Raw genomic sequence first — 19,305 nt, forward strand, 5'->3', positions numbered from 1 at the left:
CCCGAAAATATGAAAGCATGTTAGCTCTACCCAAAAACTAACCTTCCTTGAAGCATTTTGCCACTCCTGGTTTGCTCACAATAATATGGGATAGGTTTCCCCTATCTTTGTGTGCAAACCAGGAGTAGTGAAACGCATCAAGGAAGGTTCTTTTTGGGCTTGCTCACAATGATAGGGGATAGGTTTTCCCTTACCATATCCTTCTGAGCAAGCCAGGAGTGGTGAAATGCATTAAGGAAGGTTGGTTTTTGGGCTTGCTCACAATGATATGGGATAGGTTTTCCCTTACCATATCCTTCTGAGCAAGCCAGGAGTGGTGAAATGCATCAAGGAAGTTTTGTTTTTTGGCTTGCTCACAATGATATGGGATAGGTCTTCCCTTACTATATCCTTGTAAGCAAGCCAGGAGTGGTGAAATGCATTAAGGAAGGTTGGTTTTTGGGTTGGCTCACAATAATTTGGGATAGGTCTTCCCATATACTTGTGTGAAAGCCAGGAATGTTGAAACGCGTCAAGTAATGTTGGTTTTTGGGCTTGCTCACAATCATATGAGATAGGTCTTCCCCTATCCTTGTTAGGTTAGCAAGCAAAGAGTGGTGAGATGCATATAGGAATGTTGGTTTTTGGGCTAGCTCACATGGATATGGGATAGGTCTTCCCCTATCCTTGTTAGCAAGCCAGGAGTGGTGAAATACATCAAGAAATGTTGTTTTTTGGGTTGGCTCACAATAATATGGGATAGGTCTTTCCATATATTTGTGTGAAAGCCAGGAATGGTGAAACGCGTGAAGGAATGTTGGTTTTTGGGCTTGCTCACAATGATATGGGAAAGGTATACCCCTATCCTTGTTAGCAAGCCAGAAGTGGTGGAACGCATCAAGGAATGTTGTCTATACCCACAGTTGATCCAGAGGAAAGCAAAATCCCCCAGCAGAGCATGATCCAATTTGCTACAGCAGGGGAAAAAATTCTTCCTGATCCCCCAGTCGTATTTTCCCCGGATCAACTTTACCTATAAATCTTAGTACCCAGTTATATTATGTACATTTAGGAAATAATCCAGGCCTTTCTTAAATCTACTGAGCTGACCAGAACCACCTCTGGAGGGAGTCTGTTCCACATTTTCACAGATCTTACTGTGAAGAAACCTTTCTGTATTTGGAGATGAAATCTCTTTTCCTCTAGACGTAAAGAGTGCCCCCTTGTCCTTTGTGTTGACCATAAAGTGAATAACTCAACACCAAGTTCACTATATGAACCCCTTATATATTTGTACATGTTGATCATATCCCCCCTTATTCTATTCTTCTCAAGAGAGAATAAATTCAGTTCCTCTAATCTTTCTTCATAGCTGAGCTCCTCCATGCCTCTTAGCAGTTTGGTTGCCCTTCTCTGCACTCGGGCGGCTCGGCTGCTCTAGTCCTGCAAAGGTAACTGAGTTCCTGCTGTGAAAAAAGTGCAGGAACTCCGTTCCGACGCGTTCCTGCAGGACTTGAGCCCTGGACCCCTTATATATTTGTACATGTTGATCATATCCCCCCTTAGGCCTCGTACACACAACCGAACATGTCTGCTGAAACTGGTCCGTGGATCAGTTTCAGCAGACATGTTCAGTCGTGTGTACGGCCGACCGGACAATTTTCCGGCGGATTGGACAGGTTTCCAGCAGACGAATGTTTCTTAGCATGCTAAGAAACATGTCCGCTGGAAGCCTGTCCGTCGGACATGTTCGGTCGTCTGTACGACTTACCGGACATGTCCGCTAGGCTGAAAGCCATCGCATGTGTCGAAGTGATTTGACGCAGGCGTGGAAGCATTGACCTTCCAGGGTCGCGCACGTCGCGGCAACGGCGCGGCCACGTCACCGCGTATCCTGTCCGCGCGGATTTCGGTTTGATGGTGTGTACAACCATCAGACCGAAATCTCCGAGCAGACATGTCCGATGAAAACGGTCCGCGAACCGTTTTCATCTGACATGTGCCCTGGTGTGTACGAGGCCTAATTCAGTTCCTCTAATCTTTCCTCATAGCTGAGCTCCTCCATGCCTCTTATCAGTTTGATTGCCCTCCTCTGCACTTTCTCCAGTTCTCCGATATCCTTTTTGAGAACTGGGGCCCAAAACTGAACTGCATATTCCAGATGAGGTCTTACTAATGATTTGTACAGAGGGACAAAATGATATCTCTCTCTCTGGAGTCCATACCTCTCTTATACAAGAAAGGACTTTGCTCGCTTTGGAAATCGCAGCTTGGCATTGCATGCAGGGCCGGCCTTTGGGGTGTGCGAGCTGTGCGGCCGCACAGGGCGCCATGGGCAACAGGGGCGCCGTGCGGTCATCACAGCTCGCAGAATGTGAATCGCAGTCAGTTACTCACATGATCATCACAGGAGTCTGACTCCTACGAGTCACAGCAGCAGGCGCTGCCAGGTCCCCCTGCCCTGAGACTGGGTGAAGAGCAACGCATCGGCTGCGGCACCTGAAAAAAAAATGTTTGCTGCTGGCCCCGATCAGGCACACTGCGCATGCGCCTCCGCTGCTCGGGGATAGCCCGAAAACTCTCGGCTATTCTCGGGCAGACAACGCATGCGCAGTGGCGTCTAAGCGCCGGGCGGCACCATTTTTAAATGCAAAGCCGCACCGTCCACCGAAAAGGTAAGTCACACTAAGCCCCTGGCCCTGCATGCATCTACTTTTTCAGATAAAAATAAAAAATAAAAAGTATTTACTTTTTGCAGCCAGTCTACACACAGAAGGGGAGGAGGATATAAGGGACCTCTTTGAGTATGTTTAGGTGACCAGGGGGCGAGGGGTGAAGATAGGGGGGGGGGGCGCCACAGGATTAGCTCGCACAGGGCGCCTGAACACCCAAGGCCGCCCCTGATTGCATGTTATTATTGAGCTTATGATCTACCAAAACCCCCAGATCCTTCTTGGGGGTTCCCGCGCCACGCCAGTGCCAGGGAAGCCCAAAGGAGCCTCTGATTTTGGGAGCAGCTATAAAATGGAGTGGAGTTTTCCTTTAATTCAGAAAGCCTATTTTGAAACACAAAGCAACATTTTATCCAGGCCAATTTTACCGTATTTAAAATATCCCATTGCCATTGTGTATAAAACAACTCAAGACTGGAAACTCTTTGTCATCTATCTTGGCCAGTGCCCACCCTGGCATTCCGGGTAAACAAAAGCCAGCTGGTCTTGTTGTGTCTCCCCCCCGTAATCTTCTGTTTCCTGCAGCTCACAAGCGATTAATTGTTGGATAAATAAAAGTTTTTGTAGTCAAAGCCGACTCCAGCGGAGGAGAAGTTTATGGACAGAGGACCTGTCAAGACCCATACGTAGATCAGTAGATAAACTCTCATTAAATGTGATTTATCCTGGGGAGGTTTGTCGGATTACGGAATTTGGAAGATGGAATATTGTGGATGTGACAGTCCCAGGAAGTCTACAGAAATGATTCATTCGATTAAAGTGAAAAGGGAGCCAGAGACATTTGTCTGCTCCTTCTTACTGTAAGTCTTGATCTAATCCTTCTAGTCAACGCTCACTAACATATGTCCGATGTATTACGTTTAAAGGCGAACCGCGGTGTGTTTTCAGCAAGCGGACATTCTTTGATTTGCTATCGGAACATTTTTGTGACAGTAACTTTCGGTGAGACGTTAAAATTTTTACAACAGCGCACTCTTGTTTTTCCATATTATGATAATTTTATGTCGTAGATTTTAGCATTGGCCCTCTAGTGGTCGTCTGTAGTTGGGGTTTTATGAACTCAAGATGAACTTCCAGGAGTTGTAATTTATGGGCTAGATTCAGCAAGAATTTACGCCGGCGTATCTATTAATACGCCGCGTAAATTCAAAGCTGCGCCGTCGTATCTTCTTTCTGTATTCATAAAGCAAGATACGCCGAAATTAGGCTAAGGCCTGGTACACACGATAGGATTGATCCGCGGATACGGTCCGCCGGACCGTATCCATGGATAAATCCTCTGAGGATTTTGATCCGATGGAGTGTACACACCGATCGAAATCCGCGCCGAATTCCCATCGCGGTGACGTGTCGCGCCGTCGCCGCGATGATGTGCGCAACGCTGTCATATAAGGATATCCACGCATGCGTCGAATCATTACGACGCATGCGAGGGATGGGTTCGGACGGATCGATCCGGTGAGTCTGTACAGACCACCGGATCGATCCGCTGGAGCCGATTCCAGCGGATAGATTTGTTAGCATGCTAAGAAATTTTTATCTGCTGGAAATCGGAAAGATCCGCGGATAAATATCCGCTGGAACGTACACACCAGGGGATCTATCCGCTGAAACCGATCCGCTGAGATTTTTCAGCGGATGGATCCTCTCGTGTGTACGGGGCCTAAGATCCGACTGGCGTAAGTCTCTTACGCCGTCGTATCTTAGTTGCATATTTACGCTGGCCGCTAGGTGGCGCTTCCGACGATTTCAGCGTAGAATATGCAAATGATCTGGATACGCCGATTCAGAAACGTACGTGCGCCCGGCGGATTTTTTTACGTTGTTTGCGTAAGGCTTTTTCCGGCGTAACGTTGCTCCTGCTAGATGAGGCATAGCCAATGTTAAGTATGGACGTCGGGCCAGCGTCGAATTTTGCATCGTTTACGTCGTTTGCGCAAGTCGTTCGCGAATAGGGCTTCGCGTAAATTACGTCCACGTCGAAAGCATTGACTATTTGCGACGTGATTAGGAGCATGCGCACTGGGATACGTTCACGGACGGCGCATGCGCCGTTCGTGAGAAACGTCATTTACGTGGGGTCGTGTTTTATTTACATAAAACACGCCCACCTCTTCAGAATTTGAATTTGGCGTGCTTACGCCGGCAGATGTACGCTACGCCGCCGTAACTTAGGGCGCAGGTTCTTTGTGAATCCAGCCCCAGCCTCACTAAGTTACGGCGGCGTAGCGTATCTGAGATACGCTACGCCCGCACAAACTTACGGCGGGCTTTCTGAATCTAGCCCCTTATGTATTATATGTATTGTATCTGTGTGTTTAGTTGTTTGCCTTAAAGGGGTTGTAAAGGTTCGTTTTTTATTTTCTAAATAGGTTCCTTTAAGCTAGTGCATTGTTGGTTCACTTAGCTTTTCCTTCGATTTCCCGCCTAAATAGTTTTTTCTGAATTTCCCACTTCCTGTTCCTCCTCAGTAAGCTTGCCCCCATCATCTGAGCCGTTCTGGCTGGGGGTTAGTCAGCGTGCTCGCCCCCTCCCTTGGGACTACATCCCTGCGGGGGAGACGCACAGCGTCTCCCCGCAGAGATGTAGTCACAAGGGAGGGGGCCAGCACGCTGACTAACCCCCAGCCAAAACGTCTCAGATTGATGGGGTGACAGCGACTCCCCGCAGGGATGTAGTCCCAAGGGAGGGGGCGAGCATGCTGACTAACCCCCAGCCAGAACGTCTCGGATGATGAGGTGACAGCGTCTCCCCGCAGGAATGTAGTCCCAAGGGAGGGGGCGAGCATGCTGACTAACCCCCAGCCAGAACGGTTTGGATGATGGGGTGACAGCGTCTCCCCACAGGGATGTAGTCCCAAGGGAGGGGGCGAGCACACTGACTAACCCCCAGCCAGAATGTCTCGGATGATGGGGTGACAGCGTCTCCCCACGGGGATGTAGTCCCAAGGGAGGGGGCTAGCATGCTGACTAACCCCCACCCAGAACGTCTCGGATGATGGGGTGACAGCGTCTTCCCGCGGGGATGTAGTCCCAAGGGAGGGGGCGAGCACGCTGACTAACCCCCCAGCCAGAACGGCTCGGATGATGGGGGCAAGCTTACTGAGGAGGAACAGGAAGTGAGAAATTCAGACAAAGAAATATTTTTTTGGAAGGGAAAGTGAAGGAAAAGGTAAGCGAACCAACAATGCACTAGCTTAAAAAGAACCTATTTAGAAAATAAAAAACATATATATATATATATATATATATATATATATATATATATATATATATATATATATATATAGATATATATAGATATATATATATATATTTAATAAATATCCCCCCTTTTTTTTTTAAAGCGAATTTTTTCTCAGTTTAGGCCGATATGTATTCCTCTACATATTTTTGGTAAAAAAAATCGCAATAAGCGTATATTGATTGGTTTGCGCAAAAGTTATAGCGTCTACAAAATAGGGGATAGTTTTATGGCATTTTTATTATTATTTTTTTTACACTAGTAATGGCTGCGATCTGCGATTTTTATTGTGACTGCGACATTATGGCGGACACATCAGACACCTTCGAAACATTTTTGGGACCATTGTCATTTTTACAGCGATCAGTGCTATAAAAATGCACTGATTACTGTGAAAATTACACTGGCAGTGGGTTAACCACTAGGTGGCGCTGAAAGGGTTAAGTGTGCCCTAGGGAGTGATTCTAACTGATAGGAGGAGGAGCTACCAGTGACATGTCACTGATCACTGTACCCAATCACAGGGAACATTCGAATGCGCCCGCAGGGTGGCAAATTTAAAGGGACGTACAGGTACGCCCATTTGCCTGCACGTGCCGTGTCGACATATATCGTCATGCGCTGGTCGCTAAGCAGTTAAGTAACACTTAGAGGTCTTGTCCTTCCCCCATTCTGTTACTGAGTGGCAATAAATTCAGAGATTTCACCTGCAGTGCTTTTTTCAACCACTAGATGTCCTAAGCCTTATGGCTGGGTCATCCTGGTGTTCTAAAAAATCCAGCTTTACCGCTGTTTTATCGCGCATGCAATTTTCGGGTCCAGAAAAATTATAGACCCGAGCAGGTGGGAAGAGTGGCGATTCGTTTAAACTCATCATCGCCAGCACCAGGTCCAGCCCTGCCCCCTCCCCCAACACACCCCTAGACTGTTCTTTCTACTAACCCATACCAAAGGAAAGTGGGAGGGGGAGATAGAGCAGTGCTTGGAGAGGGGGTGGGCCCCGTGCATAGCAATGTGTGTGGCCTGCCCTCCTCTTCTCCCATTTTCATTTGGTACGGTTTAGTAGAAAGAACAGCCTTGGGGCAGGGGCGGGGCTGGACGTGGTGCTGCCGATGACTAGTTTAAACAAATCGCCGCTCTGTCCACCCGCTCAGGTCTATAATCTTTCTGAACTTGAAAATTGCATCCGCGCATGCACGATAAAACAGCGATGTAGTTTCACATGCAAGGTAAAGCCCCGCGAACAGCTGTTTTGTGACGTAGTCGCATCGGAAGTGAGGCGGTCGAGGAATTATTACACAGGACGTGCCCCCTACCAGCAGATAATGCTATCTATGCCCGGAAGTGGGTGCAAATACCTGTATTATACAGGTATCTGCTCCCCCCTCCACCCTGAAAGCTGCCAAATGTGACACCGGAGGGGGGAGGGGTTCCGAAAAGCGGAAGTTCCATTTTTGGGTGGAACTCCGCTTTAAATCATGAATGAACTGTGATTAACCACGTTTTTTTTTAAAGCTAAGTTAAATTTCACTTGCCACACCCAGGCCTGACTACTGCCAAACCTGTTGAATCAAGAAATCACTTAAAAATAAGCTATCTGACAAAGTGAAGCACGCTAAAAGATCTCTAAAAAGCAATGCGTCATGCCGCGATCTAAAGAAATTCAAGAACAGATGAGAAACAAAGTAATTGATATGTATCAGTCTGGAAAGGGTTACAAAGCCATTCCTAGGGTTTTGGGACTCCAGTAAACCACGGGGAGAGCCATTATTCACATATGGAGAAAACTTGGAACAGTGGTGACCCTTCCCATGAGTGGCCGTCCAACCATGGGTGTAGCATAAGGGGTTGCAGGGGTCACAATCGCAACCCTGCCCCTAGCTCTAGGGGGCCCCTGCAGCCTCCCTGTCATATTATCATATGCTCCACAAAGTCCAACTCCGATCTGCCCTGGAGCTGTATACAGTGCTGGGATGGGGATGCAGCTTTGCCAAGTGACCTTCCTAGGGGTCCCTGTCCTCTGATTCCCCAGCAGGGATCCCTATCCTCTGATGTAGGGAGGAACTCTGGGAACTTAAAACTCATAAGCCACTTTGAGTATCTTGGCATGCAGTGGATATCTCTGCATGCACAGTGGAAGTGGTGAGTGGTAGTGGGGGGGGCCCAGGTCAACTTTTGCATCCAAGCCCACAAGCTTCAAGCCACACCTCTGCGTCCAACAATACTCCAAGAGCATGATGACGACTTATCCAGGAGGTCATAAAAGAACCCAGAACAACAGATAAAGAATTGCAGGCCTCACTTGCCTCAGGTAAGATCAGTGTTCATGATTCAACAATAAGAAAGAGACTGGGCAAAAATGGCGTCCATGGGAGAGTTCTAAGGCCAAAGCCACTGCTGACCAAAAAGAACACAAAGGCTTATCTCACATTTACCCCATAGCCGCTCAGTTGTTATCCCGGAGTAGCAGGATGGGACATCCCCCCTCCTAGCGCCTCCCGCTTCTCTTACCGGGCGACCCGATCCGCGATGCACCACATCCGGTGCCTAGAGACAGACTGGAACAAAGTCATAAACGGCTTTGTTCCAGTCTCCTGAATGTAGACACGGAAGTGACGTCACAACGCCACTTCCGGTTTACCCGGTTTACTCGGCTGCCATTTTGCCGTTTTCGGCGATCTGAATACTTTGAAGTGCAAAGGAGGGATTGGAGGTCTTTTCGATCCCTCCATAAAGAGTACCTGTCACCGCCTATTACTGTCACAAGGGATGTTTACATTTTTTGTGACAGCAATAAAAGTGATAATTTTTTTTTTGAAAACCCAATTTAATAATATAAAAAAAATATATTAATTAAATAACAATAAGACAAAAATGTTTTAAAGTGTCCCTGACCCCGCGAGCTCGCGCAGCCAAGAAAACGCATACGAAAGTCGCGCCCGCATATGTAAACTGTGTTCAAATCACACATGTGAGGTATCGCCATGATTGTCAGAGCGAGAGAAATAATTCTAGTACTAGACCTCCTCTGTAACTCAAACCCGGTAACCATAAAAAAAAATTTAAGCCTATGGAAATTTTTAGATACCGTAGTTTGTCACCATTCCACGAGTGCGTGCAATTATAAAGCGTGACATGTTTGGTATCTATTTACTCGGCGTAACATCATCTTTCACATTATACAAAAAAATTGGGCTAACTTTACTGTTTCTTTTTTTTTTATTCATGAAAGTGTCTTTTTTCCCCAAAAGTTGTGTTTAAAACACCGCTGCGCAAATACCGTGTGATATGAAATATTGCAACAATCTCCATTTTATTCTCTAGATTCTCTGCTAAAAATTATATATAATGTTTGGGAGTTCTAAGTTCTAGCAAAAATTATGGATTTTAACTTGTAAACACCAAATGTCAGAAATAGGCTTAGGCATGAAAGGACTAAACAAATACAGAGCTGTATTAAAGTGGTTGTAAAACCTTTACAACCACTTTAAACTACAGGCAAGACTAAAATTAGGCTTATCTGTAGCTGCACTGGATATCTCCTAAACTTGCACGGTTTAGGAGATATCCCTGTATTTGCATGTGCCAACGTCATGCGGCACATGCGTACTTAAGCCTACTGTATTGTGCCATTTCCGGCGGCACCCGCGCATGCGCGGGAGTGACATAGTCGCAGCTCCGGCCAATCACAGTGCCGGAGCCGCGATACCAGGAAATAACCTCCGGGATAGGTGTCGCCTGCCGGAGGGGGAGACGAGTACGGCTGCGGGGGCTACGTTCTCGTGTAAGTAAATTATAATGAGCTAGTAAGCTATGCATACTAGCTCAGTATGCCTTTATCTTGCAGGGTGTTTTTTTTTTTTTTTTTTTCAGGAGGGTTTACAACCGCTTTGTGTCTTACATATCTGCTTGAAGTTCTGTCTTAAATTTGTTATTTCCATCTGCTGGCAAAATTGGGTAATGCAGAAACTGCTTACTGTTGCCAGCCACGTAGCACATACTGTATATGTGGCAGCAAAAGGGTGAAATATAAGCACCCGCATGGTGCATCAATGGATGGCCAGGGTTTTCTGTGCAGAGAGCATGCTCACTGCACACAGGAAAGCTCTGAGGCCCAGATTCACAAAAGAGATACGACGGCGCATCTCCTGATACGCCATCGTATATCTGTTTTAGGGTCTTCCTAACTATGCGACTGATTCATAGAATCAGTTACGCATAGTTAGCCCTAAGATCCGACAGGTGTAATTGAATTACACTGTCGGATCTTAGGATGCAATACCTCGGCCGTCGCTGGGGGGAGTTTGCGTCGTAAACCAGCATCGGGTATGCAAATTAGTAGTTACGGCGATCCACGACGGTTTTTCGCCTTCGCTACGTCGCTGCTAGTCTAGTTTCCCGTCGCAAAGTTAGTCGTCGTTTTTGCTGCCCTAACTTTACACAGCCCACGTATGTGCTGTATAAAGTATGGCCGTCGTTCCCGCGTCGAAATTTAAAAAAAAATGTTGTTCTTGCGTAAGACGTCCGGGAATACGAAAGTACGCTACGCATGTCGCCGTTCGAAAAAATTACGTCACTTCGCGCAAAGCACGGCGGGAATTTCAAAACGGAGCATGCGCAGTAGGTCCGGCGCGGGAGCGCGCCTAATTTAAATGGCACACGCCCCTTTGAATTACGCGGGCTTACGCCGGAGGCCGCCAGCGTAAGTTTTCATGCAAGTGCTTTGTGAATCAGGCACTTGCGATGAAAACTTGCGGCGGTGTAACGTATCTACGATACGTTACGCCGCCGCGATTCTACGTGAATCTGGGCCTAAATCACCAATAACGCTCGCTAGCTGGTGGGATATGCTCCTGATCATGTGACTACCGCGACAGCCAATCACAGTAGTCACATGATCATTGATACTTTTGATCGGGCATACAGATCCGGATTGGGCATAAAGGGGTAAGCCTAAAGGATTATGGGAATTGTGGAGCCTCTTGTATCTCTACAAGGAGCTGTCCCTGCAACAAAGAGGATTTTCATTTAATTTGGGCCATTGGATCAATATATGGCTGCCGATGGTGTGACTTTAATTAAAAAAATATACAAATAAAGGTATTTTATAATTGCCATGCAGTGTTGAGTATCTAGCATACCTTTGCTGTTTCCATCTGGTCCTCGAAGGATTGTACACTCCTCGATATTCCCAAAAGCTTCAAATAGCCGACGGACATCGTCTTCTGACTGTTGTTTGTTCAACATGCCCACGAAAAGTTTTCTGTCTTCTGGAACAAAATTAAGAGTTGCTTACCATATTATGGGAACCCCAATATCAAGACATTCCTAATACAGCAGTAATATGAATTTTATTGCTGTAGAAATATCATGATGTGCAGGCTGACAGTTTTTTTTTTTTAGTCACCAAATATAAAAATATCCAAAAAGACATATGCAAGAGGCCCCCGGGACTTCTATTAGTTCAATTAAATGGAGGAGAAACGTATGACTTCAAACAAGCTCTCAAGCCCCGTACACACGTCCGGGATTCCCGGCGGGAAAAAAAGGCCGGCGGGAATCCCTGGGGGAAAACCGAGAACCAGCTCGGTAACTTTGCCCCTGTACACACCAGAGGTTTTCCCGTCGGGAAAACTGCGGCGAGAGCTTTGGCCCAGGAATCCCGACCGTGTGTATGCTCCACTGCAGTGTTTCCCTTAGGGAAACTTCCGGGAAAAAGACCAATGGGAAAACTGGTCGTGTGTACGAGGCATTAGGCTCTTGCAAGGCCATCTACATTCATCAAGGCTTTCAACCTGGTGGGTTAATTGCCACGACTAGCAGGCCTTCATATTGTAAGGATAGAGAGACCGTCACCATCACCCGATAATACTGACTCTTACCGTCAGTGTATAGGATATACACATTAAGGGTATTTGCTAATAGCACCACCGACCCCCCCCCCCCCCCCCCCCTGCACAAACAAATCCTCAGTTAAACAGATCCTCTTCCCATGAGCCAAAAAGGTATACAAAAGATCACCTCCGCTTGTAAGGACTTATAATAAAAAGGACTCCGATATCCACATAAAAGTAAAGAGAGGAAGGAACGCTCATTGCGCAGGCATCCGGACAATGTAATTTATTTAAATAAAGAAAATACATATACACTCACATTTTGGCAAGCATTAGCAGGCATAAAAGAAATGACCAGCGTTTCTAACCAGCAAGATGGCCGCCACGTCTCCGCCTACATCCTACGTCACACGTCCCTAGCTCCACCCAACGTTTCGTCATGAAAAATGCGTCACCGTGGACCTTTTTCATTACAAAGCGTTCCTTCCTCTCTTATGTAAGCGTTAGCAGGCATAAAATAAACGACCAGGGTTTCTAACCATTAAGACAGCCGCCACGTCTCTGCCGTCATTTTAATGATGAAGTTGGAAAAAAATAATTTTTCTACATGCCGAAAAACGTTGTTTTTTTTTCATGCCGAAAAATGATCGTATGTACGCGGCATAACATCTGTGATTGCAGTGAAAGGCGGTTCTACAAAGTATTGACTCAGGGCGGCGCCATAAAAAGGTACCCCCCACACTTTTCACATATTTATTTGTAAAATATGTTGAAAACCATTTATCATTATCCTTCCACTTTACAATTATGTGCCACTTTGTGTTGGTCTATCACATAAAATCCCAATAAAATACATTTACCGTATTTATTGGTGTATAACGCACACTTTTTTCCCTCTAAAATGAGGGGAAATCGTGGGTGCGCGTTATACGCCGATCCCCGCTGTCTCTGAGCTGTCTCTGAGCGCCGCCAACAAAGACCGACAAAGACCGAGCCAAGCCGAGTGTATTGCACACTCGGCTAGGCTCGGCCACGCTCGGCTCCGCCCGCAGCCACGCGAGAGGAGCAGAGAGAAGCCGAGAGGAGCCGAACACACCGAAAATCTGTCTCTGCACAGCTCGACCGAGGCGCCAAACTCAAACCCGGCAGACGGACGCGACGGAAACCGACAAGGCTGGACAGACCGGCAGACGGACGCGATGGACACCGACAAGGCTGGACGGACCCCGCGCAAGGCCGCAGACGGACGCCAGACAAGGCCGCCGATGGACGCCAGGCAAGACAGCAGTTGGACACCGACAAGGCTGGATGGACCCCGCGCAAGGTTGCAGACGGATGCCGTTGGACGCCGACAGCAGACGGACACTGACAAGGCTGAGCATCCAAAATGTAAGTTTTTTCCTAAACTTCCCTTCAAAGCTTGGGGTGCGCTGTATACCCCGATAAATACGGTAAGTTTTTGGTTGTAACATACAGGGTATGAATACTTTTTCAAGGCACTGTATATATACACATACAAACTAGGACAACATCATCCCTAAAGCTGCAGGCATTGCAAGCCACCGATGCTGTCTCACTATTCTCTACCAAACTCATCAAATTTACTACTGGCCGGTCCCTCCGATTCCTTACCATGATGGCCAATTCTTGGTGCCACTGAGCTTCCTAATCTCAGATCTTTTTGGGTTGACATCTCTGTAGATGTTTCAATTAGTGGAAGGTCGGGAGCTGCTGGAAGCTGAACAAGTTGAAGTATATCTATGTGCAAATCCACTCCACATATAATAAAGTGGGAATTAAGGTATGCTGCTCAATTCAAACATTAAAAATGCTGAGTTTGGTGAACTCGGGAGACAACTCATACCAACTAAGTGGCTTTGATTTGGCAAGGCACCAGTCTGCAACGCTAGGTAATTCCATACAGCTTGCCCTGTCATTCTCTAAATGGAAGGAAATTGAGTCTATGATAGTCTATGATAGTGCAAGCCAAGTGTTCTTTGATTCCTCAACCATCCTCAACAATGCACATTGAAGCGTGAGAGGAGAATGCACTACATTCTGAGACAAGAGGATACAATCCCACCCAGAATCCCATTGAAAAGCCTACTAAATATGGCTACATCCATGAATACAATTGGTGTGAATCATGGCAATCAAGCAAGTTCTTTCTAAATCCCGCGATAACTCTAGCTGGGCATCGCCACTTAGTGAAGAATTGGCTCGGGCGGCTCTAGTCCTGCAAAGGGAACTGAGTTCCTGCTGTGAAAAAAGTGCCGGAACTCTGTTCCCACGCGTTCCCGCAGGACTTGGGCCCTGCACCTCCCCCTCCCTTTAGACCATAAGCTTCACGAACAGCCTTCTATATTGAACTATATTGTACTTGTATTGTCTCCCTGTTCTCAGATCAGCAGAAGACCTGGATCAAGAGCACCTAAGTTGGCTGATCAGAACTCCCCCCAGCACTGCCACTCATCCCAACTCCCCGCCAGCACTGCCACTCATCCCAACTCCTCGCCAGGACTGCTACTCATTCCAACTCCCCGCCAGCACTGCCACTCATCCCAACTCCCCGCCAGCACTGCCAGCACTGCCACTCATCCCAACTCCCGCGAGGATGGCCACTCATCCCAACTCCCCGCCAGCACTGCCACTCATCCCAACTCCCCGCCAGCACTGCCACTCATCCCAACTCCCTGCCAGCACTGCCACTCGTCCCAACTCCCCACCAGCACTGCCACTCATCCCAACTCCCCGCAAGGACTGCCACTCATCCCAACTCCCCGCCAGGACTGCCACTTATCCCAACTCCCCGCCAGGACTGCCACTCATCCCAACTCGTTGCCAGGACTGCCACTCATCCCAACTCCCCACCAGGACTGCCACTCATCCCAACTCCCCACCAGGACTGCCACTCATCCCAACTCCCCACCAGGACTGCCACTCATCCCAACTCCCCACCAGGACTGCCACTCATCCCAACTCCCCGCAAGGACTGCCACTCATCCCAACTCCCCGCCAGGACTGCCACTTATCCCAACTCCCCGCCAGGACTGCCACTCATCCCAACTCCTCGCCAGGACTGCCACTCATCCCAACTCCCCGTAAGGACTGCCACTCATCCCAACTCCCCACCAGGACTGCCACTCATCCCAACTCCTCGCTAGGACTGCCACTCATCCCATTCCCCCCACCAAGGAGTAAGAGAAGGAATGGAAGGGAGAGTAAAAGAAGGGGAGGATCAAAGAAAAAGGGAGAGAAAGAATAAGAGACAGAACAAGAAAGACGCTTGAGAGAGGGATGGAGGGAAATAAACAAGAAATTAGCACAGAGAGAGATAAAAGGGAAAGAAAGGAGAACAAAAAGAAAGAGGGGTACATCCCAAAATGTACCATAAGGGGTTCTAATACTGTACGAGTGGAAGGGACTCAGGGAGCGCTAAATGTCCGTAGGTTAGGGGCAAAAATTACTGGTCTTGCCTTGGGTGCTGACAACCCATGCTACAACAAAAATTTTACTTTAGGGGTCCCCACAACTTGAGAACCACTGATATAGACAGTCAATGTCTGGGTTCAAGAGATTCCAGGTTGCTCTGGAAGGTGAAAAGAAGCCGCTGATCGCTAGATATGACAGGTTTTATTTAAAGGCATAAAGCCTCGTACACACGATCAGTCCATCCGATGAGAACGGTCGTCATAGGTTAACCGATGAAGCTGACTGATGGTCCGTCGCGCCTACACACCATCGGTTAAATAACCGATCGTGTCAAAATGCGGTGATGTAAAACACAACGACGTGCTGAAAAAAACGAAGTTCAATTTTTCCAAGCATGCGTCGACTTGATTCTGAGCATGCATGGATTTTTAACCGATGGTCGTGCCTACTAACGATCGGTTTTGACCTATCGGTTAGGAATCCATAGGTTAATTTTAAAGCAAGTTGGCTTTTTTTTTACCTGATGGTTAAATAACCTATGGGGCCCACACACGATCGGTTTTGAACAATGAAAACGGTCCTTCAGAACGTTGTCCTCTGGTTAACCTATCGTGTGTACGAGGCCTAATCCTTCCACAGACCTTTTAGGACCAGAGCCACTCCTTTTTCTTTTTCCGTCATGAAAAGTTAATATTTGAGCGCTTTGTTGTTCACTTCTATGGCATGGCACCGTATCATTAGACACAATAGAGAAATCTACGAGGACACAAAAAAAAGGCATAATTGCAGTTTTCGGGGCTTTTTCCACAGCCTGATCCAATCGGCGGACACAAAGGAGAGAATTTTCTATCGCCCGCGCCCCGGCTGACTTTTCACATCAAATTAAAGTTGGTTCTTTCAAGGCCTCAGAAAGGGTAATTGAAACAGTTCTTCACAATTGGTCTGACTTACGTTCTATCTTCCTCATCTCCGTCTGTATCAGTGACGCTCACCAGCGCAGACAAGCGGCATAGGCAAACCTCGCTTAATATTAAAGTATGTGATTAAATGGGATTCGCCAAAAAGACAATGCGCTGAAGACCTGTCGATTGTTAATCCCTTGTTCACTGTTCTTAAAAAATTCAATTTCTTCCTTTCAAGAGGGAAGAACAGAAGGAACGAGTCGACTGAAGGGTGTCTCATCTTCAGGGTGTCTGATCATATCCCCACGCTCTTAAAATCTTAAGTCCCTATTAATATGTATGTTCATGACGCAAATCTCCGTCCTCGGAAATTCAACCGTTATTTTATTTTTTTTCTATGTTATTATCACGGATTATTGATGTCAGATACAGTTGAAGTGGTCTATTAAAAAAAGGGCATAATAGTCAGTCTGATGGTTTTATTGTCCTAACCATTCTGCAACTTGAGTTATTTCTAATCTCGTTCAGCAGTTTGTTCTAATTCCTTCCAACGCCGAACCAAAATTCGGTTGTTTTTGTAACCAATTCGATTATAAGCTGACAGTAGTATGTCACCAAGTTCGGCCAGAATTGTTCCGTATATGAAAAAGTTTGAAACATATAGGGGTTTGGGATTTAGATGCAGCCTCACCAGCGCCCTTCAATGCAGCCCCACCAGCGCCCATCAAATGTAGCCTACTAGTGCCCATCAATGAATGGGCACTTCATTGATGGGCACTGGTAGTCCCGATTCATTAGTCCTCCGCCGCCACTGTGCCTCTGACACTATGTGCGAATGGAGCGGCGACTGCCTGCTGATGCAGACAGCCATTGGCCCAGATTCACAGAGAGCAAGGCGCACATTACGCCGCCGTAGAGCACACACCGCACGGCACGCCAACGTAGCGCGGAGAGGCAAGCATTGCATTCAGCAAGCCAGTGCTCCCAACACTGCGCCAGCGTGGCGTGGGTTTCGAAGGCGTACACCAGCGTAGGTGGAAGTGGGCGTGACCCCATGCAAGTGAAGAGCCGAGCGCCAGACAGGTACGCATCATGAACTGCGCATGCGCCGTGACGTGGACGCATGCACAGCACCCCCCTGCGCCTGCTCACAACCGCGCCGGCACAACTGCCTAAGCTACGTTGGATCCCCGCGTACGACGTGAACATAACGTACGCCCAGCCAGACACACGTCCAACGCACAATACGCCGGCTTGTGTTCCCTGGTGCAGACCTGTGCATGTCTGTTGCACCTCATTTATGGGGAATAACTTTACGCCGGACGTACAACTTACGCGCATATCACGTAGCATGCGCCGGGCACACACACGTTCGTGAATCGCCGTATTTCCCTCATTTGCATGTTTGAATGGCTAATCAATGGGAGCAGCGCCATGCGCCCAGCCCATATGTGCGCCCACCCTACGCAGGCGTGTGCAAGCTACGTCGGCGGGGTGTAGCCTGTTTTTAGGCGCATGTTGGTTCGTGGGTCTGCCGCACACATACACCGGCGCACATTGGCACTTACGTCGGCGTAACGTGTTATACGTCGGCGTAAGTGCTTTGTGAATCTGGGCCTTAGTTGCTTGCTGCAGAGAGACGATAGTGCGAACACCAGTGTCCGGGCGCCCTAGGCAGCTTCCTAGTTTGCCCAGTGGTAGCACCGGCCCTGTGTGTATTGCATCTGTGTACATCATAGACAATGCTCTGGGGACCTGCTGGCCCTTTAGGGTTAGGACTCAGCCAATGGGCTTTGGTCTTTTCTTGATGGCTTCAGTTGAGAAGCTTCTGAGATCATTCAGAATTCATTACACAGTCATCCATTAACTCCTTCTAAGCCGTTTCCGATCTGAGCTTCAAGGGGGTTTTGCATTTCAATAGACTTGTATGGAAACGCAATCGCCGCTTGAAGTGAACAATAGCCCTTTGACACAGGAAGCTGCAATTTGCGGATTTCAAAGACCTCAATAAGACTTGATTCTCATACAGATAAATGCAAATATTTCCTTTTATTTAATTTTATTTTTCCACTTTTCATGTTTTTTTTTTAATTATTTAAATTGTTTTTTTTTTTTACCCATGTGAGTCTTAACAAACAAGAACCCTGGGCAGACCGCTGGATACAGACATCCCGCTATCATGCCAATTCACACCCTGTCAATGGTCCTGATGAAGGTAGATGGTTTCATCCAATCACGTCTTGCAGGAGACCCGACCGTAACACGATATTAGGCACCATTGTGAGATTCAATCAAAGATCCTTACCCCATCATTCTCTTGGCTCCGTACAGCCGGGAAGCTAAATGATTTAAGCTGCAAGTCCAACGTACACCGAAAAAGGCCACCGTGTAGAAATAGTACTTGCCGGACATCTACAATGCTTTGAAAAAGTATTCATACCCCTTAACATTTTCCACATTTTGTCATATTACAGCAAAAAAATGTAATGTATTTTATTGGGATTTTATGTGATGGACCAACACAAAGTGGCACATAATTGTGGGAGGCGCAGCCAATGTTAAGTATGGACGTCGTTCCCGCTTCTAAATTTAATTTTTTTTACGTTGTTTGCGTAAGTCGTTCGCGAATAGGGCTGGGCGTAATTTACGTTCACGTGGAAACCAATATGTCGTTGCGCCATACTTGGGAGCAATGCACACTGGGATATGTACACGGACGTCAATCACGTCAGGTCATCATAGATTTACATAAAACACGCCCCCCCTTCCACATTTGAATTAAGCGCGCTTACGCCGGCCCCATTTACGCTACGCCGCCGCAACTTACGGAGCAAGTGCTTTGTGAATACTGCACTTGCTCCTGTAAGTTGCGTCGGCGTAGCGTAAATACAATACGCTGCACCGCCGTAACTATGCGTGCCCCTACCTGAATCTTGCCCTTTCACTTTTATATAAACTTTGGCCCGGATTCAGAAAGGAGTTACGTCGGCGTATCTCCAGATATGCCGTCGTAACTCCGAATGCGGGCCGTCGCATCTCGGCGCCCGATTCATAGAATCAGATATGCCTCAATGTTGCCTAGATACGAGTGGCGTAAGTCTCCTACGCCGTCGTATCTTAGGGTGCATATTTACGCTGGCCGCTAGGTGGTGCTTCCGTTGTTTTCTGCGTTGAATATGCAAA

The 19,305-nt window shown here is 47.4% G+C and overlaps 1 protein-coding gene across 30 annotated transcripts in view; it reads right to left on the reverse strand.

Annotated features, from left to right (window-relative positions):
• The window catches only part of CELF4 (CUGBP Elav-like family member 4), a 1,399,301-nt gene that overhangs the window by 219,486 nt on the left and 1,160,510 nt on the right, over positions 1–19,305 (reverse strand). For 24 of the 30 annotated variants that reach the window (XR_005746938.1, XM_040336074.1, XM_040336067.1 and 21 more), the window contains one exon: positions 11,096–11,224. Coding sequence is in view for 29 of the 30 variants with exons in the window: in XM_040336074.1 (XP_040192008.1) it covers positions 11,096–11,224 (129 nt within the window). In the remaining variant the exon portion in view is untranslated. The remainder of the gene's footprint in view (positions 1–11,095; positions 11,225–19,305) is intronic. The other 6 variants (XM_040336060.1, XM_040336073.1, XM_040336086.1 and 3 more) reach the window with 1 other exon arrangement.

This window comes from Rana temporaria, chromosome 1 (assembly GCF_905171775.1).
Source record: "Rana temporaria chromosome 1, aRanTem1.1, whole genome shotgun sequence".
NCBI classification, from domain to species: domain Eukaryota; kingdom Metazoa; phylum Chordata; class Amphibia; order Anura; family Ranidae; genus Rana; species Rana temporaria.